General features: G+C 62.9%; 2 protein-coding genes and 1 long non-coding RNA gene across 10 annotated transcripts; all 3 read right to left on the bottom strand.

Annotated features, from left to right (window-relative positions):
- Positions 1-103: 103 nt before the first annotated feature.
- CHD5 (chromodomain helicase DNA binding protein 5) lies at positions 104-24,003 on the bottom strand. 8 transcript variants are annotated; one of them, XM_065037702.1, is made up of 42 exons: positions 23,843-24,003; positions 22,831-22,958; positions 21,046-21,222; positions 20,660-20,778; positions 19,904-20,142; positions 19,148-19,272; positions 17,054-17,177; positions 15,848-16,014; positions 15,556-15,774; positions 14,940-15,149; positions 14,652-14,863; positions 13,226-13,357; positions 12,712-12,820; positions 12,268-12,459; positions 11,982-12,182; positions 11,709-11,846; positions 11,242-11,363; positions 10,515-10,688; positions 9,984-10,125; positions 9,639-9,770; positions 9,341-9,458; positions 8,510-8,634; positions 7,515-7,746; positions 7,307-7,432; positions 7,002-7,174; positions 6,276-6,450; positions 5,822-5,914; positions 5,365-5,453; positions 5,113-5,246; positions 4,663-4,807; positions 4,088-4,247; positions 3,856-3,935; positions 3,610-3,739; positions 3,181-3,270; positions 2,925-3,062; positions 2,588-2,696; positions 2,265-2,397; positions 1,879-2,074; positions 1,587-1,750; positions 1,382-1,496; positions 1,228-1,276; positions 104-1,123 (listed from the first exon to the last, which is right to left on the bottom strand). In XM_065037702.1, exons 1-41 carry the CDS (start codon positions 23,892-23,894, stop codon positions 1,269-1,271), a joined length of 5,847 nt encoding a protein of 1,948 aa, XP_064893774.1. In that variant the 5' UTR covers positions 23,895-24,003; the 3' UTR covers positions 104-1,123; positions 1,228-1,268. The 8 variants fall into 8 exon arrangements, with proteins under 8 accessions (XP_064893774.1, XP_064893773.1, XP_064893777.1 ...); XM_065037701.1 differs by having other exon boundaries at positions 22,831-22,961; positions 23,843-24,002; XM_065037705.1 differs by having other exon boundaries at positions 5,828-5,914; positions 22,831-22,961; positions 23,843-24,002.
- Positions 13,745-14,643, bottom strand: LOC135575940 (uncharacterized). The gene is made up of 2 exons (XR_010467393.1): positions 14,010-14,643; positions 13,745-13,916 (listed from the first exon to the last, which is right to left on the bottom strand). It is a non-coding gene; the product is annotated as an uncharacterized LOC135575940 (long non-coding RNA).
- Positions 24,004-24,146: 143 nt separating the features above from the next.
- On the bottom strand, positions 24,147-26,513 carry RPL22 (ribosomal protein L22). The gene is made up of 4 exons (XM_065037827.1): positions 26,354-26,513; positions 25,945-26,049; positions 25,200-25,324; positions 24,147-24,356 (listed from the first exon to the last, which is right to left on the bottom strand). Exons 1-4 carry the CDS (start codon positions 26,363-26,365, stop codon positions 24,212-24,214), a joined length of 387 nt encoding a protein of 128 aa, XP_064893899.1. The 5' UTR covers positions 26,366-26,513; the 3' UTR covers positions 24,147-24,211.
- Positions 26,514-26,593: the final 80 nt, after the last annotated feature.

The raw sequence follows: 26,593 nt of genomic DNA, 5'->3' as shown, positions 1-26,593 counted from the left end.
ACAGATGTGTATATATATATATACCCACATAGATATAGCTGTACCTATATATCAATACCTATTTATGTATGCTTATATAAAGATGAAGATGCACACACATACGTCCAAAAATGACAATTCTATGTATATTGACATGTGTTTGCACACCTACATATATGTGTAGAGGTACACACATACATACATGTATGTAGGTATAGGTACATATATGTATGTGTATATGCACCCGTATAAAAATCACAACATAGATCTACATGTACAGACACACACAGGTCTGTCTGTCTGTCCGTGAGTGCACAGGAGTGTGTGGGAGCACCAGGGGCTGCTGGACCGGTGACTGGGGGGGGTGCAGGGACTGTGACCGCAGCCGGGACCCCCAGAGCCCCCCGTCCGCACCAGCACGGTCGCCCCCGCCCGCGCCCGCCAGGCCGCTGCGACACCCTTCCCTTCCGAAAGGATTTATTAAAACACAGAGAACAGAAACCGGGACACATGGAGCACGAAGAGAACGCGGGGGCGTTGCTAACGGCTGCTGCCAGCTCTGGCAAGGGGCCACCACCGCGACACGGCCAGTGTCGCCACACTCGAGGTGTCCCCAGCCCAGCTCCGGCTGTCCCTCCCTCCTGCCCACGTCACCTCCGCCGTGCGCCCTGCTGCCGGGACAGCCGCGTCCCCGGGCAGCGCAGGGACCGGCAGCGGGGCTGGCGCCAGACGTGGCACTTGCTCAAACACCACAAGGACGCAGAAATGGACCTTGGGGGGAAGTGGGAGCAGCTCGGCCCCGGCCGGGCACCCCGGAGCGGCCAGACCCCCGCCGGCCGCCCCGCACACCCACACGCGGCAAGAACACCAGACAGAAACGGAGCCTCTCCTCCCCCCCAGCTCGGCCCACCTCGCCCAGACAAACTCTTCAAGTCTTCAATAAGAAAGTGCAAAAAATGTACACGGAAATGAGCCCCCCCGGCACTGCTGCGGCGCCGGCGGGGTCGCGTTGCTCGAAGCACACGTGAAGCGGGAGCGGGAGAGCCCGGCAGCGCCGGCGGCAGCTCGTCTTCCACACGGGCACCGCCGCGCTGCCCGTCCTCCAGCCAGAGCGGCTTTCGGCTGGGGAACGGCCCTGGGGCTGCTGCAGGGAGAGGGGAGAGCTGCCCGTCAGCCGGGACCCCCGCCCCAAACCGGGGGCACCGGGAGGGTGCCAGCACTGGCACGGGGCGGCCTGCGCAGCCTCACCTCAGCTGGAGACGGGGCTGCGAGGAGGACGGCGTGAACAGCTAAATATCTGTGATGAGAGGAAACGCCTGCTCGCCCGCTGGCGATGCCACGACCCCCAAACCCAGCCCTCGAATGGCTCTGGCCAGAGCACCCACTGGAAACCCCGACCTACCGGTCACGTACGGTCCCAGCGGCATCTGGCTGTAGTTGACAATCCCGCCTGGCCCAGGACCTCGGAAATTCGGCCCAAAGTTGCTGTTGTAGATCTGGGAGGAGCCGAAGGAGCCCTGGGGAGGCGAGGAGGGGTAAGAGGTGCAGACCTGCAGCCCTGACCCCCTGCCACCCCCACCGAGGGCTCTGTCCCCTTCCCCACAGACCTGCTGGGTGGCCGGGTCCCCGCCACGGGTGGCCAGGCGGCTGAGGATGCTCCGCTCCGACATCTGCAGCCGGGCAGCCACGGGCGGGATGCGGGACAGCATGGAGGGCAGGCGCGTCACGTCGGCCTTCATGTCGCTCAGCAGCTCCTCGAGCTGGTTCAGCACTGCGAGCAGAGCCAGGCGCGCTCAGGGGACCAGGCCCCAGCACCCCTGTCCCAGCCCCGCCAGCCGACAGCAAAGCTCCCCGCGGACCCCACGGCCGCGGCAAACCCCTCCCGGCCCCGGCACACACCCTTGTGCAGGACAGCATTCGCAGGCTTGTTGCCGGCCAGGGACTCTTTGGAGAGGTGCTGGTGGCTCTCGGCAAGGCACTCCACTTCAGCCAGCCGCGCGTTCAGGGCCATGGCCGGGTGACTAGGGTCTTGGGTCATGTTGAGGTACGCGGCCCGCCGCAGCTGCTCCTCGATCACCAGGGCCTGCTCCAGCAACTGGCCGGTACAGGAGGGGAGGGACTCAGGACCAGCCCCCACTCCAGCATAAACCAGTACTCTGCCCTTCTGTTCTCGTCCCAACCGTGGGCCCGTTCAGACACCGAGCACACGGCTGCTCTGCTCCCAGAAGGCGCCGGCGGGACGCCCCCACCAGTAAGGACTCACCAGCCCCGGACCCGCAACTCGCCTTGAACCGCCGGGCGAGGAACTTGTTCTTCATCTCCAGGTAGTTCCCCTTGTGCACCTCCGACTTGAAGGGCTCGTTCAGGATCACGTACCGCGGGTCGTTCTGGATGTCCTGCCAGCGGGCGTAGCCGTGACTGGGGCGGGGGGGCGTCAAGGCAAGAACCAGCCAGCTGATGGTGTGCCCACCGCTCCGTAGAGGCCACATCACCAAACCCCCTCCCGGTGACACCTCACTGTCACCCCAGCTCCCGCGACCCGCGGAGGTCCCCTGGCCTCCCTGCCACCCGACAGCGGGAGCCACGGTCCCACCAAGACAAAGGGTACGTGACAATTCCTGCCAGCAGCCAGTAGTCGTGTCGGCGGTGCCAGATGTCGTAGATCTTGCCGGAGGAGATGGCAGCCCGCTCCTCGTTCTGCCACAGCGTGTGCAGCTCTGCGGGAGCAGGGGTGAGACAGCCCGGCAGGCAGCAGGGCCGCCGCGACACCGCACGGTGCGCCAGGCAGTGCCAGCGGCGACACCGCCCGGGCAGCCATGGGCACAGGGCAAGAGCCAGACGCCCTGCTGCGAGGGAAGCGCCATCCCGTCCCCAGCTTTCCATATCATTCGCATTTTGTGCAGAAGCTCTGCAGGAGCAGCCGGTGCCTCATCTCTTGCATTTACCTGTAAAACCACCATCTGCAATGTTGAACATGAATCGGAAGTTCACACTTCTGTCATCCTTCTTTCCATCCTCGTCGTCCTCTCTGTCCCCGTTTTGCTGAGCCTCGCTGTGCTCCTTCTCCTCCGCCTTGGCATCCTCTGCTTGGCAAACACAAGAAACCGTGCCTGCCCAACCGTACTCTGCCAAAAGCGTCATCCCTGCCCCGTCAGCTGCCAAGGAACTCCCGCTAAAGCCACCACTGGGAAAGCACCTCACCTGCTTTGACTTCTTTATCTTCCCCTTTCCCTGTGCTGCTGCTCAGCTCCGGCTTCTCCAAAGGCTTCTCCTTCTCTGGAACCCCCTCGTCTGCAGAGGGAAACGGGACATGAGAAAAGCTTGATGTGCAAAACGCTCCTCAGGGAACAACATATTGTCTGGATAGACTTTCCCTTTCAGACTAAAGTGATTCTGTTGTTTGTGCATTCAAGACATTGAAAAACTTCAAGCAGAATATTCTTCTGCATTTTGTCAAGAAAACGTATTTCCCTTTTCCTTGAGACGTCTGGAGGACACACTGCTGGGAACAGAGCATTGCTGAGGACAGAAAAGGTGCCCCTGGTTGTACATACAGACTGGGGGATGAGATGCTGGAGAGCAGCTCTGCAGAGGGACCTGGGGGCTCTGGCCACGGTAAGCTGGACCCACCTTTCAGCGGGGGCTCAGGAGAAGGCTCAGCCTTTTCACTCTCCTCTTGCTTCTCCTCCCTGGGTTTCTCCTTGCTCTCACAGCTCTCCAGGTGCTCTTCGCTTTCCCCCTTCTCGGCACTCGCAGGCACCTTAAGGTGAAGCGCCCGGCCCAGATCAGCCCTGCGCTCTCCCTGGGGAGCGCTCGGCGTCCCGGGCAGCCCCCCAGAAGGCTCCCCGGAGGAGCAGCCGAGAACAGCCGTCCTACCTGGCTGTCAGACGCCTTCCTGGACACGTGCTCCCCTTGCTCCTTCTCCTCCTGGAACCCGAGCTGCATTTCTGGTTTGTCTGCAGCAACAGCAAAGCACAAGAGCTGTTGCCAGGGCCCCCAGAGGGTCACACGCGCTGCCGGGACAGGCAGACACCAGAGAGACCTTCTGGTGTCCCAGGCCACCTCCCTTCCCGAGCGCGATCCCCGGGAAGCCCGTCGGCACAATCACCTGCCAGGGCTGGCGGTCCCGCCTGCGTGTGCGCGGGGCTGGTGGGGACGGGGGTGGTGGGGTCTGAAGACACAATCTCCATGGACTTCTTGCTCTCCGGGCCCTCAAGAACCAGGTCCGGGGTGCTGTACTTCCCGTTGACATGCTCGAACTCCTGGACCTGGGACAGACACAACCCGCCAAGTCAAACGCAGCAGAGATCTCCAGCCTGACGCTGCAGGACCGGTACGTCCCAGCCGCTGTCCCGCCGCAACGCAGCGGCAGGATCGCTCACCCGCCCTGCAGGGACAGCGGACACGACAGCCCTGAGACCCAACGACTCTCTGACACAATTTCTCTTTTTGGCCAGACAGACCACTAAACACCTGCCCATCCGGCATCCCTCCCAGGGAAAGAAGTGGCAGGTTTGAAAGGCAGTTTGCGTTACTGTTACTGATGTGTTTCTGACAAACACGGGTGGACTCTGAGCTGGGATATTCTGCTGGGATCCCTGGTGAGAAGCGTTCGCAGCCCGTGAAACACACGAGTCCCCAGAACACACCTGAAACAGCACATCCCGGGTTTTCCTCACCCACCTTCTTCCTCACTAGCGACATGACCCCTATGCGGGTCAGCACGTGCTGCCGGGACAGCCCTTCCCGGGGAACGCCGTCCGCAAAGGTTTCGGCACCGTCTGCCCCGGGTTCACACAGATGTCTCATGAAGAGGGAGACGTAGGCCCTGCGGAGGGAAGGAGTCACACCCCAGGCTGAGATCCAGCCTGGCTTAAAGAGAACGGCAGCCGCCCTAACAAACCAACAGGTGTTGCCTCCCCAAAAAGGAACCCCGGAGGGGAGTGCAGGCACTGGGGCTACTGCTGCCTGGCCAGTCTGTCCCAGCACAGCCTCTGTCTCGCCCTGGGGAGCACGGCAGAGCTGGTGACACAGCAAGACAGCAGCGTGACCACAGTTGGTCCTGGATGCGCGAGCCGAGCACTTGGCCAGCACCCGGGACAGCCCTCGCCCCCTGCCCCGAACCCCCAGCACCTGAACTCCTTCTCGCTCTTCCCGCGCAGGTCCCGCACCAGCCAGTGGGAGTTGAAGGCGTCCTGGGGCGGCATCCCCCAGCGCATGATGGCGTTCAGGAACGCCTTGCGCTGCCGCGCGTTGAAGCCGAGGACCTGCAGGAGTGGAGGTGCCGCTGGGCTCACACCGCTGCCCCAGGGCCCACGCGCGGGAGCCTCGCACGGAGCTGCCGGCCACGAGCCCGGGGCAGCCCCAGCACCGCCGGGCACTCACCTCGATGTTCCCCCCAACTCTCGCCAGCAGAGGAGGGAGCGGCTTGTCCCGGTCACTCTTCAGCTGCCGCCGGGATTGTCTCCTGCCACCTACAGCCAAGCAGCCCAGCGTCGGTCAGGCCCCGGCAGCTAGGACGGATGGTCAGAGCTCCCTGTGCTCCCTGATGGGAGCAGGACCGGGCAGAGCCGCAGAGTCCCCCCACCGCCCCACTCTGCCCTCAGCAGGCAAGGGACACTGCTCCTGCTGCTCCTGCGGCCCCGTCCTTCCCCCCAGGACCTGCAGTGGCCAGCGAAGCAGTAACCAGCTGCCTGCGCTGCCCGGGAACCTCCTCACCTGCAGGCACGTGGGGACAGGGACACGGAGCGCGCCAGTCCCTCCAACCCAGACGTTCCTGCTGCACCCGAGCGCCAGGGCTTCCCACAGAGCAAAATCCCGGGGAGCAAACGCATTAACTCACTCTGACCTTCTGGCCTCTCTTCAAAGTCTTCGTCCTCGTCCTCGGAGCCGATGGAGTACTCGGACTGGTTGTCAGAGAGCTCATCCTGCCACTCTGCAGAGCGCGAGGGAGCCAGGTTAGCAGAGGCCCCGGGCAGCGAGAGAGGGACACAACAAGCAGGGAATCACATGCTCAGGGTTCCCAAAATTAGTATTCTCCTATACAGAAAAAATCCCTCTTTGAAGTATTTTGCCCACAGATGTGTTTTTCCAGCAAAAACACAGTGTAGAGACCAAAATATAAAAAGAATTTCTGTCCTGGGAAGCTCACGATTCCGGGAAGCACAGAGGCACACGGGTGCCAGACTGCGGAGGAACGCCAGGCAGCGACTCGGCCAACACGTCCCGCAGGAACCGCTTTGCGCGGCAGTTCCGAGCCAGCCCGGGGGCCACCGCCCGACCCGGCCAGGCCGTACCTTGGTCCTCCTGCGAGGTGTCGTTGTAGTTGACCTGCTTGCGGATCCTCTTCCCTTTCCCCAGGTTCCTGGCCAGATCTTCCTGCTGCTGCTCATAGTGGTGTCGCAGCAACTTCTCCCAGTAGTCGGGGTCCACGTTCTCCTCTTGCTTGATGATCTCGCGTTCCACCTCCTCCTGCGAAGCCAGAGACGAGCAGCTTGAGACGGGGCAGGCACAGACCTGCCTGTGCTCTAACCAGGGACCGGGGGTACCGAGCCGCTGCTGGAAACCCGGCTCCTGGCTTTGCCCAAACAGACTGACCCCGGTGCGAGGTTGTCAACAGGCTGAGCCAACCTCCCGCCCAGGAAGAGACCTCGCGGAGCAGCAGCGCCGTCCGCTTCATCGAGGGGGGAAGGAAACGAGTCAGATGCTGGGAAACCCAGGGGCAGCGGCACGGCACACGACAGCACCGTGCCCACTCCCAGCCCGCAGGGAAGGGCCCTCGCAAGGCACCCATGGGTGCTCTGATGGAACCAAGGTCCTGTGGCAGCAGGGACAGAGCCTGGCTGGCACCGCAGGCCGCACAAAGGGACCCCCCGCTCTGAACAACCTCCCGCAGCCATGGGTAGAAAGCAGGGGGGTCCTGCCCCCACCAAAACACTCGCCAGGACGGGGAAGGGAGCAGAGGAAACACCAAGGGACATACAAAGAGGCACGATTGTAAGACATGATACTGATCACTTTACCACACCGTCCTCTTCTCTCACAACATACTGGGCCACTTTAAAGGAGCTGAGATACTCGTTCATGTTCTGCAGCTCCGTGTCATCGGTCGCATCCTGGTTGCGGTCCAGAAGCTTAGAGATGGCAGCATCGTCATAGTGGATCACACTGCTGTCATCCACGTCCTTATTGTCACCTGGAGAGCAAAGCAAGGGGAATGGAAGCACAAACTGCCGTGCTGGGGACAGCCCGTCCCAGCATCAGGCGAGCTCAGGTTGATGCAGGGCCAGGGAGGGGACAGGTGACCCCAGCAACGGGGGCTACACACCTGGGGGGGTACCACCGTGCTTCTTTTTCATGCCAGTAGTCGCTGTACCCCCTTTGGTTGACAGGGTATCAGAGAAAGGGGTGACAGCATCCGGCACAGCAACGCGCTGTCCCTGGGACACCGTGCCTGCGGGCGCCAGAGGAGAACGAGCCCCAGCAGCTCAGCCTGTGCCCCCCACGCAGAGCAGCCCCCGCGCCTCCCACCTCACCTTCCACATCATCCTTGAACAGCTCTTCCGTCCCAAACTTGAGGATGTCGTCCAGCTCCTGCTTGGTCATGGAGCCCGACTTGGAGCCCAGCCCTGGGCGCACCACGAGGTGCGTGAGCATCATCTTCCGCTTGGCCACCTGGGTGATGCGCTCCTCCACCGAGGCTCTGGTCACGAAGCGGTAGATCATCACCTTCTTGTTCTGCCCGATGCGGTGAGCTCTGCTGAACGCCTGCGGGCAGAGAGCGCGGCTGCCACGGGCGGCCCCATGGCACAACGGCCAAGGGCTCCGAGGCTGAATTCCGCATTCAAGGCTCCTACGGGACGGCGGAGGGAGAGCGGCTCCTTAGAGCCAACCCGGACGCGCCGGCCCGTCCCCTGCCCGCGGGACACCAGCCTCCCCACGCAGCCCCCACCGCAGGGTCTGCGCACAGCGAGGACGCGCTGCCCGGGAACCCCCGGTGCAGAGCCACCGCGCCAGCACCGCGCCAGCACCGCCCCGCGCCAGCGCGTCCCCGCGCCTGGAGCCAGGGAAGGGAGCATGGCACAGATGGGAAGGGTGGCTGGAGCTCTGGAGAGGAGCCTCTCCCAGCCGGGGAGCATGGGAGGGTTACACGTTTCCCTCCACTTTTCCATGGCTTTCGGGGCATTGGTTGCTGCCCACTCCAGCTGCTGTTGCCCTGGGTGTGTGGAAACACAAGTGGAAGCTCCCCAAGAGAGGACGGGACACGTCGTTATGAAAAAGCAGCAGAAGAAAGTGAGAAGCCTGCAGAAGAGCCCGTTTGACCTGCCAGGTCCCTCCGTGCTGCAGACAGGCCAGGTGAGGCCAGTGGATGCGAGAAAGGGGCTGCTGAGCAGAAACGCGCCCCACAAATACAGCAGAAAGGGCCAGCAGCTCTCGAGAGGAGTGTGAGCTCCCTGTGCAGGGTGTGCAGGCAGAGGGCAGAGCCAGAGAGGTACTTACTATACAAGAAGGAAAAGAAAAAGTCAGAAACCTGGATGTCATTGTGGGGATTCCAGTCAGAATCATAAATAATGACTGTGTCGGCCGTAGCAAGGTTTATGCCCAGACCGCCAGCACGGGTAGAGAGGAGAAAGCAGAACTGCTGAGCACCAGGAGCTGAGAAAGACAAACCCAGGTAGGAAACGGTGAGAGAGAGACAGTGTGGGCAGAGGAGCAGCACCGCGCCTCAGGGACGGAACAGCGGGAACCCCCGGCCGAGCCAGCCGGCAGCGGGCAGGGGAGGCGAGGAGGGAGCTGCTGGAAAAAACGCAGCTCCAGAGCCAAAGGAGAAGTTCTGTCGTCTGCCTAGGAGGGAAAGGCAGGAGTCCCGCACACCACGCGCGCTCGGGGTTCACCCTGGGACAGCCCAGGGGCCAAACGATTCGGTATGAGCAGCCCCCACTGTGCCCACGAGCAGCGCCCCACCACGCGTGGCACAACCGAGGCGCAGGCACAGCCACAACCGAGGCGCAGCCACAGCCGGGGCGCAGGCACAGCCACAACTGAGGCGCAGCCACAACCGGGGCGCAGCCACAACCGAGGCGCAGCCACAGCCGGGGCGCAGCCACAGCCACAGCCGGGGCGCAGCCACAGCCACAGCCGGGGCGCAGCCACAACCGGGGCGCAGCCACAGCCACAACTGAGGCGCAGCCACAACCGGGGCGCAGGCACAACCGAGGCGCAGCCACAACCGGGGCGCAGCCACAACCGGGGCGCAGGCACAGCCACAACCGAGGCGCAGGCACAGCCGGGGCGCAGGCACAGCCACAACCAAGGCGCAGCCCCCCCGCGCCCCCTCCTCGGCCAGGCAGGACCACCGTACCGTTAAACCTGTCGATGGCCTCCTGGCGCAGGCCACCGGTGATGCCCCCGTCGATCCGCTCGTACTTGTAGCCTTCATACTCCAGGAAATCCTCCAGTAAGTCCAGCATCTTCGTCATCTGCAGGGCAAGGTGACCCTGACACGGGTGGCCCCGGGGACCTGCCCTGCCCGACCCAGCACCGCAGCAGCACCACCAGCTCTGCCACCTCTCTCTATCTGCTCCTAGCACCAAATTCTCATACAGAACAAAAAAAATCCTTTACAAATGTATTGATTACTAATTTGTCTCTACGCTCACCTGAGAGAAGATCAGAACTCTGTGACCCCCATCCCGTAACTTCTTCAGCATCTTTTGGAGCAGCATCAGTTTCCCAGAAGATTTGACCAAAGAATTCCCATCGTAGGATCCGTTGGGCAGAACCGGGGCCTCCTGCAAGGGCAGCCTGGTTAGCCGCTCCGAGGACAACACTGCTCGGCCCCACAGGGGAATTCCCATGCATTTTAAAGACAAAATCTCTGTGTGAAGCCACGTGCATGAAAACCCACACCAGGAACCAAAGCACAGCCAGGGACAAAGCCCCCGCCGACAGCTTCCACACAACATTCGGAGGATCGCCCCCTGGAGCAAACACAGCCGACGTACCACGGCCGCCACCGGGAAGAGATACGGATGGTTGCAGCACTTCTTCAGGTCCATCATGATGTTGAGCAGCGAGACCTGGTTCCCACCACCTTTCGAGTTCAGGGCTTCGAAATTCCTCGTCAGGATGAACTTGTAGTACTTCCTGCAGGGACAGGGTGGGACAGACACCCGGGTTACCTTGGCCAGATGTGGGACTAGCCTAACCAGGTCTGCACTGAGCTAAACCCCGCGGGCAGCGCTGGAGCTCTGGGCTGAGCCGGCGCCCTGGGGCAGCAGGGACACCGGGAGCCAGCAGCGCAGGCCGGTGTCCCGGGGCCAGGAGCAGAAGGGGGTTCAACCCCCACATTTTCTCTGCACCCCCAGAACTCACAGAACCGCGCTGAGGGGCTGCCGGCATCAACACTTCCAGCCGAGCAGCCGGGACTGCTCAGAGCCCGCTTTAACCAGGCTGGACGTGCTCCGCACGAGACCAACAGCACCCGGCACAGGGGGTGTCCGGCCCCCCGGCCCCTGCCCCAGGAAAACACTCACTTCTGCATCTGGCTCAGCTCCACCCGCACGATCAGCTCCGTCTTGGCTGGCATGTTCTTGAACACATCGGCCTTGAGCCGCCGCAGCATGTGGGGACCCAGCAGATCATGGAGCTTTTTGATCTGGTCCTCCTTGGAGATGTCAGCAAACTCCTCCAGGAACCCCTCCAGGTTACTGCAAAAGCAGCCAGAACCACACGGTGCTGAGCAATACCGGGACTCTGAGAGCAAAGACATCTGTTCCTCTATGAGTTCGACCGGGGCAGAGCTCTCCCGGCACACGCCGAGGTAACGCTCCCACGCCCGCATCCCAGCGGAGCAGAAGCCGGAGCGAGGAGCCACACGGAGGGCTGAGGCACAGATCACACTAAATGCACTCACGCGTGCTCTGAACAAGCTCCCCAAGTGCCTCTGACTCCTCAGAGAGGGTTTAAGCTCCTCGCTCACAAACCTCCTGATCATAGCGAGGCCATAGCTGCCCATGGGACACAAAAAGCAGTGGTCCACGGGAACAAATCTGGGGGGGCATAAACGTGTGTGCATCTGCTGTGACAAACCACGGGTGACGCACCATCTGCCTGCCGGTGCGATCAGCGACGCCGGCACAGCAGCAACCGGGCCCAGGAGCCCCACGCCGGCCGGACAGCCTCTGCGGAGCCACCTCGCTGGCCAGCAAGGGACGGGGTCCCAGCTGCTCCCCGTTTGGTGGGAGAACCGGTGCCACTTACTTAAACCTCTCGGGAGTCAGGAAGTTGAGCAGGTGGAAGAGCTCTTCCAGGTTGTTCTGGAGCGGAGTCCCGGTGAGCAGCAGCTTGTAATCGATCTTGTAGCAGTTTAACACTCTGAAGAACTGGGAAAAGAGCTGAGGTGAGGAGAGCCCAGAGGAGCCCGTCTGGGACGCTGCCGGTCGCGCACACGGAGACCCCACGGGGACCTGCCCTGCCAGGCACGCGGAGCAGACGCCGGCTCCATGTCCTGCCCCAGCCGTCCCCGTTGAGCACGGGCAGCGGTGCTGAGCGCCCTTGAAGGACTTGTAATGCCAGAGGATGTTAAAGAGCAAAGCCCGTGCCAGGGGAGGACATCTTTCAGCTCCCAGGGAGGGAACCACGGAGCAGCCGGCAGCCCGTGCCGGGGTGCTGTATCTTTGTGGTGCCAACCACCCCACAGGAATCAGTCACAAACATCTGCCACCTACTTTGGACTGGTTGTTCTTCAGCCTGTGCGCCTCATCCACCACCAGACAGGCCCACTCGATGGAGCCCAGCACCGCCTGGTCAATGGTGATCAGCTCGTAGGAGGTGAGCAGGACGTGGAACTTGATCTGGGCTTCCTTCTGGGGAGCAGAGGGGAAACCAGTAAGCGAGCGGTTCGGCTCCGGCTCTGCTGCTGCTGCCCCGGCCCAAGGGGTCCCCGATTCCACTCTCTCCCCCTCCTGGCTGCCAGTTAAAGTACTGGGTAGGGCTCCCACCTTCATCCGGAAAACCTTCTTTCCACTGCGGATGGCGTTGTCCTCAAAAGAAAACTCGTTCTCCCGGATGACAGAGCGGCTTTCTTTGTCCCCCGTGTAGGTGACGACGTAGAAGTCAGGTGCCCACATCTCAAACTCACGCTCCCAGTTGATGATGGTGGAGAGAGGGGCGCTGACCAGGTACGGCCCTTTCGAGTGGCCCTGCTCGGGGACACAACGCCTGAGTCGTTCTCCCCGCACCGAGCAGCTCTCGGCCACCTCGGGGACTGCTGGGTGCTCCGCTCACCTCCTTGTACAGGGAGTACAAGAACACAATAGTCTGCACCGTCTTCCCCAGCCCCATCTCGTCGGCCAGGATCGTATCTGTCCCTTGGGCCCAGGAAAACCTCAGCCAGTTCAGCCCCTCCAGCTGGTACGGGTGGAGCGTCCCTCCGGTGGTGTCGATGTACCACGGCTGCTTGTCGAACTTCACTGTGGGCTGGGACACGATGCAAAGCGGTGAGAACCAACCCCCTCTCCTTTCTCTGCACACGAGCACGTCCCTCTATAGCTTTGTGACACCAAACGGCCCCAAAAGAGACGCAGACACGGTCCCAAGCACAGCCCAGCCCCCCAGGCAAAACCAGCCCGGAGCTTTGAATGGAAAAAACAAGAAGGAACTAGAGGAGAAAAAGGTGCCAGGGCGGGCAGACAGACACAGCCCCATGCAGACCCCACCACGCCAACTCACATCCACCAGAGGCCTTTCTGGGGGCTTTTCCAGCTTCTCCTCTTTCAGCTTTTTCCCTTTCTTGTTCAGCTTCTTCAGCGGGCGCGTGTCCTCCCCCAGCATCAGCTCCCTGCAAGAGCGCGCGCCTCAGGAGCCGGCGGGCGCCCGCGCCTCTCCGGTCCCCAGGCACAGGGACGCAAACGCCTCAGAGCCCCCTGCCTTGTCCCCACGGCAAGTCAGCACAGGCGCTCATGGAGCACTAATTGTCCCCTCGCAACAGCCCGTATAACATCGTGCAAACCGGAGAACAGCAATCAAGAGTACAGCAGTTTTCCCCCAAAACAGCCGGGCAGCAGCGCCGCGGGGCCGCCAGGAACGTTCCGGCAGCGCGGCCAGGGGAGGGAGCAGCGCTGGGCTTCCCCGCAGCCCTGAGCGGCTTCTGGGGAGAACCAGCCTTCCCAAAGCGCCCGGCCACTGCTCCCCAAAGAGCGGGACAGCGCGAGCCCCCGCGCAGCCGCCCTGCCCACGCTCCTGCCTGTGGTTCCAGTAGAGCTGCTTGAGGTTCTCGTAGTACGGGATGTCGATGTCGTCGATCTCCCAGGTGCACTGGTCGTACGGCAGGTCCTTCCACTTGATCAGGTAGTGGACGTCTCCCTTCTTGTCAAAACTGTAACACGTGAAAAGCCAATCAGAGAAACGACACTCGCCCCCCGGGACACGGCTCAACAAACTGCACGGAGCCGGGCGCTTCATCCTCGGCCTTCACCCCGACAGGCAGAAAAACATACAGTACCGGCACTTTCCAACAGAAACACCCGTTAATCTGCTGCATGTGTTTTATCATTAGGCTTTAAAGGCTGCTTGTCCACTCCACTGAGCAAGCCCATTTTCCAGGCCTGGATGAACAGCAGCGCCCGCCCGCGCTCTCCTGCAGCATCCGCCGCTCTGGGAAGTTTTGCTTACACTGAGAAATGAATGAACACGCTACCAAGGCTGATTGCACCCCTCCAGGGAGAAAACCCTTGCCTTATTAGCAGATAATGTAAAGCTCGCATGAAAATTAGCCAGGCAGCTTTATTTACTTCCTACAAGCAGCCCTCAAGTAGAGTCGCCACTTGAAGTCCCAAGTTGCCCCTTGAAATGTGGAAATTCAACAAAAAGGTGTCTCCAGCTGCTGAGTGCGACAAGCCCACCTGCACAGCACACTTCACACGCAGAAACTCCTTCTGCGGAACAGAAACGCACCGTCGAGGCTTTGTAAGGGAGCCAGGCACCCGCTCGGACTGCGCGGCACCGGGGAGGCGAGCGGAACAACGTACCCAAACCTGACCGAGCACGGACGGGCCTCAGCTCGGCTTCCTAGGAACAAACGGCCCACACGGGAACGGGCGGCTGCTCGGGCGAGCGGCCGCAGCTGTGGGGCACGACCGATGGACGCCAGACCCAGCACCGGGCTGCAGCACCGGTTTACGGCATGATTAGGTTGTAACAGGGACCCAAACAACGTCTGTGAAGAGCGGGACAGCTCTGTGCAACGCAGCAGAAATTAGAATGAGGCATCGATTCGCTTCTGGCCTTGGCTTCACCTCAGAGCAAAGCTCCCAGGCGACCGAGCTCGAAACAAGCCAGCAGCTGGAATTCCAGCAGCCCGAGACTCCGGCTGCGCAGGAGGACGGAAAGAACGTCCTGTCCCCGAGGGGAACGACTCGGCGAGCACAGAACCCACAGCAGACAGCCCCGGACATTCAGCAAACCCCTAAACTATCCGTGCGGGGGCTGCGCAGAGGGAAAACCCACCGAGTGCGCGGACCCGCGGCTCCCGGCCTCATCCCAGAGCTCGCCGGGCTCCAGGAGCGCGGCAGGTTCACCACTGCCATTACTGCTGTTCCCCTCCCGGCTTCTGATGGCACCGGCCAGCGCCACAGCGCCGGGGCTCAGGCACGCTGGCATGCACCACCCACCTGTGGTTCAGGATGCGGTGGATCATCATCCACTCGGGCTTGATGCCATAGCGGTAGAACCGCTCCTCCATCTTGGCGTACTGCGGGTCTTTGCTCTTGCGCTTCTCCCGCTGGCTGTCCTCGTCCCCAGAGCCGTAGTCGAAGGCCGGTGGCTCGTCCATGTCGTTCTTGCGTTGGTAGTTGCGGTACATGACGGTGTGGTAGAGCTCCAGCTGTGCAGGAGGAGCCGCGCTCAGCTGGGGCGGCGGCACGGTACGCGGGATGGCGCCGAGCACGGGACAGGCTCACCTGCAGCTCCTTGACCCAGGAGCAGTGCCAGTAGGACAGACCTGCCCATTTCACGAAGAACTCGCGCTCCGGGATCCCCCCCAGCGCCTTGGGCGGGGGCAGCGGCAGCTCCGCGCCCGGAGGCCCCAGCGCGGGCGGGACGGGGGCGGCCGGCGGCTCCTTCCAGGCCCAGTGCAGGATGCGCTGGACTTTGCCCTTCAAGGGTGGGCACTGCGGATAAAGAAAGGAAACGGGCAGGAGCACAGAGTTTAGGGTGAGCTCGTGTCCGGGGCCGTGGGGAGGGTGGCAGAGCTGGAGCGGCAGGGGCAGCACGGGCAGGGCTGGCAGCGTGGGCATGCACAGAAGTGTCTGTGACTCCGATGCGTCCCCATGGGGACGGGCTGGGCTGCCAGGCAAGAAAGGACCCTCTACACCAGCCCTGCAGCAGACCGGGCTTGATGTCCCACCTGAGAACTGGCGGGGAAGGCGCCAGGCAGCAGCTCCCGCGGGGCAGAGACCCAGAACCCGAGCGAGGGTTCTCCAAGGAGGGTTTGTGGCACGGGGCAGGACGCTGGCCCCACGGCACAGGGAGGGCTGTGGGAGCGGGGAGGAGGCGAGCAAGGCTGGGGACACTCACCGTACAGCGAGGGCAGAGCCATTCCCCGTTGGGGATCTCTGGCAGCGGCGGGTTCAGGCAGTGCAGGTGGTAGGAGGACGGGCAGGTGTCGCAGCACAGCAGCTCCCCGCCGTCCTTACAGACCCGGCAGAACTCCATGTGGTCGTCCTCCTCCTCCTCGCCGCCTTCCTCCTCCTCCTCCTCCTCCTCCTTCGGCTCCCACTGGATGCCCTCCTTCTCCTGGGGCAGCACAGCCGCTGTCACCCGAGGGCTCCGGCCGCCCGCCCGCCCCCCGGCTCCCGGCCCCACTCACGCAGTGGGGGCAGCTCCACCTGCCCTCGGGCGCCTTCTCCAGCTCGGGGTCCAGGCACACCAGGTGGTAGGCGCGGGGACAGGTGTCGCACAGGATGATCTCCCCGCCCTGCTGGCACACCTCGCAGTAGTCCTGGTGGTCTGTCTCGTAGCCATCCCCTTCTTCAACTGCAAGCAAGGGACAGACGTACGGTCAGAGGGACGGCAGAGCTGCCGGCTCTCCCGGGAGGCAACGGGACGCTCGCTCCTCTACGGTACAGTTAAGGAAACGTGGAAAGCGTTTCGCCTCGGACCCCTCCTGTAACATCCCCCTACCTGTCTGTCCCTCAGCACCACCGGTCACCTGCGCACACAGCATCATCTCACCTCTGTCTCTCTTTCTCTCTCCACACTGTATCATCCTTTGGTTCCTTCAGGCTCTCAATGGAGAATGCCAGAACCTGGAGAGGTTGCAAGGGAGGCCGGTCAGAGAAACCTCCCGGGTACCAGCGCCAACTGCAAACGCACCATGCAAGGGTGACACGGCCGAGGAGGACGAGGACTCCTCCTCTCCTGGGACTGCTGGTCCTGGCAGCTCACTGGCGCAGCGGCAGAGCTTGCTCAGCTCGTGGGCGGGAAGAGGGACGAGACCTTGCAAGCACCAGCACAGCTCCTCTCAGTTCCCAGCTCTGCCACAAACTCCCGGCACAGACCTCCGACCTGCTCCTCCGGCACACGGCAGGAGCTGCCATCCCGGCACGAGCGCCCATCCTGGCACGAGTGCCCTTGGATGGCAACAAGCCACGGGAAGACCCTGACAAGACGCTTTCCAACACTGTTCCTGTGCCTCCCTCTTCCTACATCCCTACCACGGATCTACCGCCTGCCCGCTGCCTGACCACACGCCTCACGCAGACAAGACGCCCGTGGCCGCGCGGCTCCGCTGGAGCGCGCCACGAGCCTCGATTCTCCCAGGGCTGCTCCTCGCAAATCCCTTCCCTGGAAACCCCACAGATCCTGGAACTTTCCAGACAAACGCAGGCAGGACCACACGTGCGGGCGGGTGCCCAGAGCAGGGTCTGCGCACCAGGACAAACCTCGTGCCCCACGCACAGACACGCGCATTGCGGCGCCGAGCCAGCACCAGACACCGCCCAGAGCCGGGAAAGCACCGTCTGGAGAGGGAAAGGCAGCCAGAATGGGATCAGAGTACAAAGGAATGGCCTACTCCTCTTTTTCTTTCTCCTCCTCTTCCCTCTCTTCCCCAGGCCAGCCGAGCACTCGGAGCGCACCGACGAGCTGTTGACGCTGGCGCTGTCCAAGTCGGATTCCTCCCGTTCCTCCTCTTCGCTCTGCACAGGGGAAAACCAAGAAGAAAACCAATGTGCGCACTGGTAATGGGGTGTTAGCGCCTCAGCTGCAGGAGCAAGCCCAGGCTCTTTGTAACCCTCAGAAAGGCCAACGCACAGACCTAGAGTGCACCCAGGTGGATGTTCCCTGATGTGACTGAAAGAGTGGCCGCCGCACCGTGCTGCCTTCGCTGCAGCGCCTGGTGCACAAACCGGCTGTACTATGCGAACCAGAGTCACTGAGCTCCAGCAAGAGTGAACTAACGGCACTTTGATCAATATTACCAAGGCCTACAAGAGTTCCACCCCATTCGGTACTGAAGAGATCCATTCTCTAGAAAGCTCTGCCGCTCTTTAAAACGCACCTGGTACCTGCGCGCTGACCAGAGCCCGCGGCGCCGCGGGGCCCGCCCGCCCCAGCCGGCACTACAGCACTGGGTGATTCTCTGTGGCAGGCAGTCCAGCTTTGCACGTGAAATCTGAACTTACGGCATTGCCAGCCTCATCACTGAAGGTAAATGTGCTTATACGATTGTATTGGGTTGGTGCAAAAGTAATTGCGGTTTCAAACGGTGAATTTTAAATCATCATAACTAGGCGCAAACATCTTTATTAATCAAAATAGGAACCATTACAATCAACACATTTTTGGCCAATGACAAATAAGTTTGTTTGTTCCTATAGTGTAAAAATCCGTGCTTTGGAATTCGATGAATTCTTGTGAAGCGTTTGCTGCATCCTGCTGGTTGTGGAAGTGTTTTCCCCGCAAGGAGTGGCCCAGATGCTTGCAGAACTGGCAGGGGGGTTGGCGAGAGGTCAGGGGAATGGGGCAGATGAGGCAAAACTCCATGCGCCAATTCGTTCCACTTTTGAAGTGCGGGTTGTGCGAGGCGCCGTCAGGTGTTGTCATGGAGAAGAACTGGGCCCTTTCTGGTGAGCGATGCCGGACGCGGGCGTCGCAGTTTTCAGCGCATCTCATCGATTTGCTGAGCACCCGCCTCAGATGTGACGGTTTCACCAGGACACAGAAAGCTGGAGCGGATCAGACCGGCAGGAGAGCACCAGACGGGGACCGTGACCTTTTCCTGGTGCAGGTTTGGCTTCGGGAAGCGCTTTGGAAGCTCTTCGCAGCCCAAGCACTGAGCGCGCTGTCGCCGGTTGCCATATAAAATCTACTTCACAATCGAGAAATGGTTCGTTGTTGTTTTGCAGAAGAAGAGAAGACGACACTTCAAAAGGACGATTTCTTTTCTTTTTGGTCCGGCACCTGCCTATCGAGCTTTTTCACCGTTCCAACTTGCTTCCAACGCCCAACGGCCGTAGACTGGTCGATGTTGAGCCTTGGTCAATGTTGAGTTCTTCGGCAACTTCTTGTGCAGTTGCCAGAGGATCAGTCTCGACGATTGCTCCCAACTGGTCACTGTCACCTTCCGATGGCGGCCACCCTGCTCCTCATCCTCAAGCCTCTCGTGTCCTTTGCCAAACCTCCTGAGGCACCGCTGCGCTGTACGCTGGCGAGCAGTTCCAAATCGCTGTTGATGTGGCAAGTCGTTACCCATTTTGAACTTGAATAAGAAAATCACTCGCATTTGCTTTCTGTCTAACATCATTCCCATAGTCTAAAATAAAAATAACCAGCAAGTAATAAGTCAGTAGCAAACAAACAAAGTGAGAAAAGCGCATTAAAGTGATGTATAACATGACCACATTGAAGAATGTATTCCAATATAAACAGCATATTTCAACAATGTAAAACCGCAATTCCTTTTGCACCAGCCCAGCAGAACTCGTGCCCAGACGCGACGTCTCTGCAGAGCCCGGACACGGCTCTCCGGCAAAGGGAGGCAGGCGTGCCGAGCGGAGACGGGCGCCCGCGGGGGGACACGAGCGAGGTGACACCCCCTGCGCCACCGCGGCTCCCGGGGCCGCCCCAGCGTGTCCCCTCCCTGCGCCCACTCCCAGCGCACACTCACAGAGGAGCCCTTTTTCCTTTTGCTGGGGATTCCTCCAAACCGGAATTTCAAGCCTGCCATCTTTTTCCCCTTCCCCTTTTTCTTCCCGTCTTTGGAGCCCTTGATTTTCTTCCGCACGCCTGGACCTGCAGAAACAGAAGACTCGTTTGGGACTCTGAGACCAGCTGTCCCCAGATCACCTCCCAGCCAGAACCGGGGTTCACGGGGATGCTGGGAGCGCACCGGGGAGCCCTTTCGATACACGTCAGAGCATCTCCAGAGGAGCTGCAGATTTACACGGTTGTTTTGCTCCTCTCACGTGGCCTTTGAAGACGGTCACCTTCCACCCAAGCGCCAAACCCTTTATTCTGACACAGAGCCGTGCTGCCAGTCCCTCCCGTCACCGAGCTCCTGCCACCGCAGGGGCGCAGCGCCCGGCTCGGCTGCCGAACGGCGCGCGTTCCCCGGCAGCGCCCACCTGCGCTGCCACCAGCTGCCCGGCCCTGCCAGCCCACGCGTCCCCCAGCTCGGGCTGAGGGCGCGGCTGGGGGGCTCACGAATCCCCCGGGAGAACCAGGAAGAATCCCCTGGGAGAGACGACGGCACAAAAATACACGGCCGAACCACTCCTCTAGGATGCAAGAACGACGCTGAGCGTTAATTGCTACAAACTGCCGAAAGCTCAGAAGAGCCGGGCACCGCGCTCGCTGCAGCACGTCCCTCCCTGGAGACACGGCCCACCGCGGCCACGCAGCCCCTCGCTCAGCCCGCACCTACCCTTGCCCTCCTTGGTCTTGGCCTTCCTGACAACGGGGGGCAGGGGGGACGGCTGGGGGCTGGCGGCCAGCCCGGGCGCGATGCTGACCGTCTCCACCGCGGCAGCAACGGCCGCGGCTGCGGCGGCTGCCGAGCTGCCCTTGAAGGGGTTATTGGCGCTGAACTCCCGCCACTTGGCGCCAAGCACGGTCATCATCTTGGACATGGGGATCTTGGGGTTCTTCTTGGCGATCAGGGGCCTGCAGGGCGGGTGAGAGGGAAAACACGTTAACAGAACCGCTTGGCCGCTCGTCCGCTCCTGCGCATCGTGTGCCAGTGCTTCAGCCCCGGCAACGCCGCCGCGGCGCCGCCTCCCGCCGCACCAGCCCCGGCCGGGCAGCAGCAACCAGAGCTTTCCTAGACAAGCACAGACACAAAAGGGGCCCCACCTGAACCTCCCAGAGACCACCCTGCCTCGAAGCGCCTGCGAGTTCTGAACCGCGCACAGCACAAGCACAGATTTGTTATTGTTATTCAATTTTTGTCACTAAACTTCTCAAACAAGAACACACAAAAAATGGGATTTTGAAGAGAAGGGGGGAGGGAAACACTTCAGCTGTTTTCCAGTCAATCCTGCAATTAAAATGAAAGTCTGAGGACCGTTCCCGGCCAGGCAGGGAGGAGCAACAAGGAGCTCACGATGCTGAATTCACGTCACCCACCTGACTGAGCAACACCCAAACCTCAGCCAGCACGCACGGGCCCGCCCAGACCCACCTGAGGAACTGGCTGAAAGCCTTGTAATTAGTAAGAGTATGATAATCCTCCTCCGAGAAAACGTAATCCACGTCATCCAGGCCCCACTCCTCCATCAGCTGGGCTGAGCTCTTGGGCTCCTGCAGACGCACGGACACCAGGACATCGGCGAGGAGCCGGGTCTGCCCGCTCACGTCCAACCCCTCCCGGCCGCCCACACGTGGGGTTCGTTATGTGATTCACAAAACAGGGCACGCACAAGTGCTTAACGAACCAACATTCACACGCTTCCAAGAAGCAAATTAACGTGGCAACATCCAAACGCTCCCTGCACCGGGTAACACAGCGCAAAGCCTTGGCACGCTCGTCCCTCTAGCGCCAGCGCAGGGGAAAGGAATCTCTGGTACCTTCAGCCCTCCATCGTCGTTGTCATCCTCCTCTTCATCCTTCTTCCGTTTTGGCTTTTTCTCCTTCTTGTCCTTCAGTTTTTTCTTCTTCTTTTTGTTGGGGGAATAGTCGCTCCCTTCACTCTCGGATTTCTCCTCGATCTCCTCTTCGTTGTCTGACATGTCATCATTGCTCCCCTAGAAGGGACAGTGACAGTGGGGGGCGAGCAGGGCCCGTCCCCTCCCCACTGCCCCCACCGAACCCCCGAGCAGCCGCTGTCGGCAGCCCAAGCCACCCTGGCACGGCGCGGCCGTCGCACCGCGGGGCCGGGGAACACGGAAACCCCGCGTGGGCGCGGCGAGAGGCTGGTGACCGCGGGGGACAGGCAGGAGGAGACCCCGGCTCAGCTGGACGGCTGCGTCGGGGCCATTCTGCGACCCATTCCCGCTGCCGCCGGTCCCGGAACCCCGGCCTCTCCTCCCGCCGTCATTACAGATGTAATTCCGCACGGAGTAATTGGTTGCCATGGTAACTGCCGCAGTACCGGCTGAAATTCCCTCTCCCCGCTCCCTCCCCTGACAAGGACCTTCATCTCCATATGCCGAGCTTCAGCCCGGTGATCTCATGCAGATTTCCAGGGGTCTGCAGCACCGACGCCTGCACCGGGGCTCCCAGCGGCGCCGCCGCCAACGCAACGAGCCGCACAGCGGCACCGCGGGCAGCACCGCGGACACGGAGCACTGGGAGAACGTCCACGTACCCACAGAGCTCTGGAGGAGGAGGTTACCAAAAGAAAGCCCCATTCAAGGCCCCTCTATCTTCCTCCTCACCCCAAAACGTGGTCTGGGTGCTGCTCAGCACCTACCAACAGCTACAGCACCAGCTTCTCCGTGGCCTCGATGGACGAGGGAACAGGCTCCCACGGGTGGAACCGGGGCTGGGTAGCGCTGCCCACGCAAGGCAGGCATTGAAAATCAAGCACACAATGTTCAGCCCGTTATTTCCTACCCACCCTGTCAAGGCTGCGGTCGGACGCGGCCCAAGCTGCACGGGCTCCGCTGGGCTCGGGCAGACCGGCACCCGCAGAACCAGAGCTGGAAACACCACCAGGTTTATTTCACCCTGCTCCGGATCGCACCAGCCCAAGCCGGCTGGCCTGGCCGATCGCCGGCAGGCAGCGCCGGGCGGCCCCTCGGGCAGCCGGCAGCCCCAGCGCGGCCTCGGGAAGGCCTGACCCTCGAGGACACGCCACCTCATCTCTGTTTTCCTAAAGAAGGTCCAGCAGCCCTTCCACGTGCCAAATCCTCAACGCCCCCGTCCTGTCTCACTTGAAAAAGGCCCCGGACAAGCGCAGCCAAGGCCATCATCTACAGAAACCCACAAGCCCTGCCTGGTTGTGTCCCCAGCTCAGCGGTCTGCACCTCCCCGCTCAGAAACACGAGCCCCAGACGCCCCATGGGTGCAGGACCTGCCAGATTCACTGCCTGCCCTGGGGAGGGGGCGCACACCACCGTGTGCCACAGCCCAGCCCTCCCAAGGGACCGGCAGCCGCGGCGCTGCAGGGCGGCCACTGCACGGTGGCCACTGCACAGTGGCCACTTCTCCCCCCAGAGACCACTCACAGGGCTGATTTCTACCCCGGAACACCGAGCTGGACAAGAACCACTCGTGCCCAGGCTCTGGGTCACCTCCCAGGGCCAGGGGGGCACCAGCTCGGCAAGAGAACCCCCGGTAACCCCCATTTCCACCCACAGACACCCAAGAAGTGCCTGCCATTGGCGCCGTGGGAAAGCACGCGGCGTTACCTCCTTCTTCCTCCTCTTGGTTTTGGCAGCCTTGCCGTCTTTCAGCTTCTTGGATTTCTTTTTTTTCTGCACGGCCACTTGCTCTTCTGCAAAAAACTCCTCCAGTCCCTCCAGCACCACATCGTCTTCTTCTGGGGACAAAAGGGACAGCTCACGCGGACAGACCGCACGGCGCACAGGACACCGCGCTCGTGTTCGTCCCTCCCGGAGGAGCACGCCCAGGCGGCAGCGTCAGCCCACGGGACACGGGGCTCCCCGGCCCCTCCCGGAGACCGTCCCGCCGGTGTCCGGTGACTGGAGCCCCGGGGAGCACCGGCACAGCCCGGCCCAGCAGCTCCTGCCCCGGCAGGCGCGGGGCCCAGGTCTGGCTCCTGGCGCACAGCCCAGGTTTGGCAGAGGGGACGGGGGACACCGGGGCGCTGCCGGCTCCTGCTGACCCGGGTGACGAGGGAACACCCAAGGAGAGCCCGTTAAAATGGACTCGATGGAAGGCGAGCGAGGAAGGCCGAGCGTGGCAGATGGGTGCCACAGCTTACGGGACACCGGTCCCCTGCCACGGGCAAAGACACCGACCCCACCACCCACTCCCACCTGCCGTGCCCAGCCCCCGCCAGCGAGCCCCAGCCGCCCGTCCCGTCTGTGCATTTCAGCATTTTCGTCGGTAATTCCGGAGCTGGCGGAGCAGGATCACTGCAGAGCCGCCGGGACGCTCCTGGTTGGATTTCACGGCGCGCCGGCTCCCGGGGGAGGGCGGGGCCGGAGCCGCCCAGCTGGGGACGGGGCCGGAGCCTGCGCGGAGAACCGGCCGGCGCCGGGAACCGGCAACGAGGACACGGCGGCGGTGCCGGGAGCGCAGCCCGATGCTGCAAGCGAGCCAGAGCCGCCGGCTCCGGCCGCCGCCCGGGTCCACGCCCCGCGAAGGCAGCGCCCGCGGGGCTCCGGTGAACGGGGCTGAGCCGCAGGAGCAGCGCCCGGCGGAGATCCCCGGCCCGCTCCCCCACCCGCCGCCTACCCGAGACGTCCTCCTCGTTCTCCGCGTCCTCCAGCAGCGCCGGCCCCCGCATGCCGGGCGGCAGCACCGGCCACGGGCACCGGCCAGCGCCGGGCGCGCCCGCTCCGCGCCAAGATGGCGACCGTGCGCCACGCCCACCGCGGGCCGCCCCGTCCCGCCCCCGAGGAGCCCCGCCCCCGCGGAACTCCGCCCTCGGCCACGCCTCCGCGGCCACGCCCCTGCAGAGCTCCGCCCCCTCGCCCTCCCCGAAAAGCTCCAAACAGCCCCGAGTCCGCGCCCCGGCAGCCGCCAGCGGAGCGTGGGGTATCAACAACTCTCCCCGCCGTTTATTTCAGGAAAGCAAAACTGTACAAAATGGCCGCGGGGGGTTCAATCCTCCTCCTCCTCCTCCTCCTCGTCCTGGTTGATCTGGAAGTAGCGCAGCTCGTAGCTCTCCTTGCTGTTGGCCACCACGCGCAGCCAGTCCCGCAGGTTGTTCTTCTTCAGGTACTTCTTGGTCAGGTACTTCAGGTACCTGTGGACGAGGGGTCCCAGAGCGGCTTTGTACCCCCGGCTGTGCCACAGCACTTCCCGCCCCACGAAGCCCCACACGGCGCTCGCAGCAAACGTGCCCCTGGTCCCCACCTCCAGCAGCCACCGGCACGTCCCGCAAAGCTGCACCAGGGGAATCGCATCGGCAGCTCTCGGGACCCCCTTGCCCCCCCGAGGCTGCAGCCACACACATTTCCACACCACCGGGTCAGCACACCAGGACGGCGGGTAACGGCTGCCGGTGCCCGCAGGAGCTGCTGGGACACACCAGGTACGGCACTGGCACCGAGAACGCCCTCGGCTGTAAGGCGGGTGCTCGCGGAGTGCGGCACTGCCCCAGCACCCCACACACGGCTCCTGTTCCCAGCGCTTTAGACCGGGGCTGCCTCCCCGTGCCGCCGCCGCCACAGCAAACACCGCGTTTAACGCCGCCACACAAAGGACCGGCAGCCCTGAGGAACCAGCGGCACAACACGCAGTGAAAGAGCTCAGCTGTGCACCGGCCGCTAAACCCTGCGCTGGGCATCCTTTTGGCTGCACCCCCCGGCCACCCCCCCACTCGCCTTCCGAGCAGGAACACCCACGTCTCTCACAGATCGTTCCGGCACGGGCAGCTGCTGCACCAAGCGCCACACCGTGTTTACCCCAGAGTCTTGGCACAACTCCTGCACCAAAACACCCCTGCAGCACCGGGCCCACCTGACCGCTGGGCTCCTGCCCCTGTGCCAGTGATCCTGCCAAGAGCCACCGCTGCCGGCGCCACCGCCCAGCGGCCTCATGGCCATGACCTGCACCGGTGGGACGTGGGGCTGCCCCGCCACCTCACCTCTTTGAGAATGGGACCTCCGACGTGACGGTGATCTTGCTCTTGCTCCTCTCGATGGTCACCACGCCCCCGCCCAGGTTTCCCGCTTTGCCGTTCACCTTGATCCGTTCCTGCAGGAACTGCTCCTGCAAGACAGGGACGGCACCGCTCAGCCGGGGCTGCCGGCTCCTGCCGGACAAGGCCCTCACGGCTCGGCCGTGCCCGGCGCTTTGGCTTGTTGTTAGAGCGGGGAAGGCAGAAGCGCTGTCACGTCGGGGGGCAGAGAGCTGCCCTCCCTCCGAGCCTGCCAGCGCCTTCCACAGCTGACCCAAGCAGCGGCAGCGAGGCTGCCAAGCCCAAAAGCATCAGAGCAGTGAGGCAGGGACACGTTTCCTGCCTTCCGAAGGGACAGCCGGGGAGGCGACGGCTGGGCTACGATCCCCCGAGGCCACCTCAGCCCTGCGCTTCGAACCCGCTCTGGAGCACAGTTTGAATGAAAAGAGGCTCGTCACAGAGCGCCGAAACCTGCGCCGCCTGCCCTTGCCGCTCCTCACCGCCAAACAGAAAACCCCCCGCACGGGGAACGGACGGTGACACCGCTCAATCGTGGGGAAAACGCTTGTGCTTGAGCTACCAAGAGTTTAAAACCAGCAAGCACCCGGGCTCAGCAGCACCAGGCTCCCTGGCCCGCAGGCTGCGCCGTGCCGCGGGAGCAGCAGCGGGGCTCGGGCCGCACCCGGCACCCCGCCCGCCCGGCCCCACTCACGAAGTTGGCGGCGTCCATGATCCCGTCCTCCACGGGGTGGGTGCAGTCCAGGGTGAACTTCAACACCTGCTTCTTTTTTTTGCCACCTTTGGCTGCGGGCTTCTTCTGCAGCGGGGAGAGAGAGAGCGTGAGGGGCCGCGCCGGGCAGCGGGGCAGCGGGGGGCGGCCCCGAGACCCGGGCTGCAGGGACGGGACGGGACGGGAGCGGGCCGGGCTCCGCGCCGGGGGAGCGGAAGGGGCCGAGGATCGGGCCGGGGCGCGGGAAGGGCCCCGCATGGCCGGCGCTGGGCGGGCCGGGCCCGGAGGAGGCCCAGGGCCGGGCTCATCCCCGGGCGGGGCCGCGGGCGGCAGCAGCCGAGGCCGGCGGGGCGCGGGGCCCGGCCCGGCGCGGTCCCGGCCGCGCACTCACCACGGGCGCCATGGCGGCTGCAGGGAACGGGCAGAAAGGGAGCGCCGGCCGCGCGCGTGCGCCCGAACAGCCTCGGGCGGCCACGGCGCATGCGCCGACCCCGCGCCCACGCTGCCGCCGGGCTGCCTGACATAGCCGAACGACGAGCGCGTCGATGGCTCCCGGCCCCGCCCACGCACGCTCCGCGAGCGCAGAGTGCTGCCTGGCTGCGCGCGCTGGGGGGGGCCGGGGAAACAGGGC

The sequence above is a fragment of the Columba livia genome, chromosome 21, assembly GCF_036013475.1.
Source record: "Columba livia isolate bColLiv1 breed racing homer chromosome 21, bColLiv1.pat.W.v2, whole genome shotgun sequence".
NCBI lineage: Eukaryota > Metazoa > Chordata > Aves > Columbiformes > Columbidae > Columba > Columba livia.
This window is presented reverse-complemented; position numbering and strand designations above follow the sequence as displayed.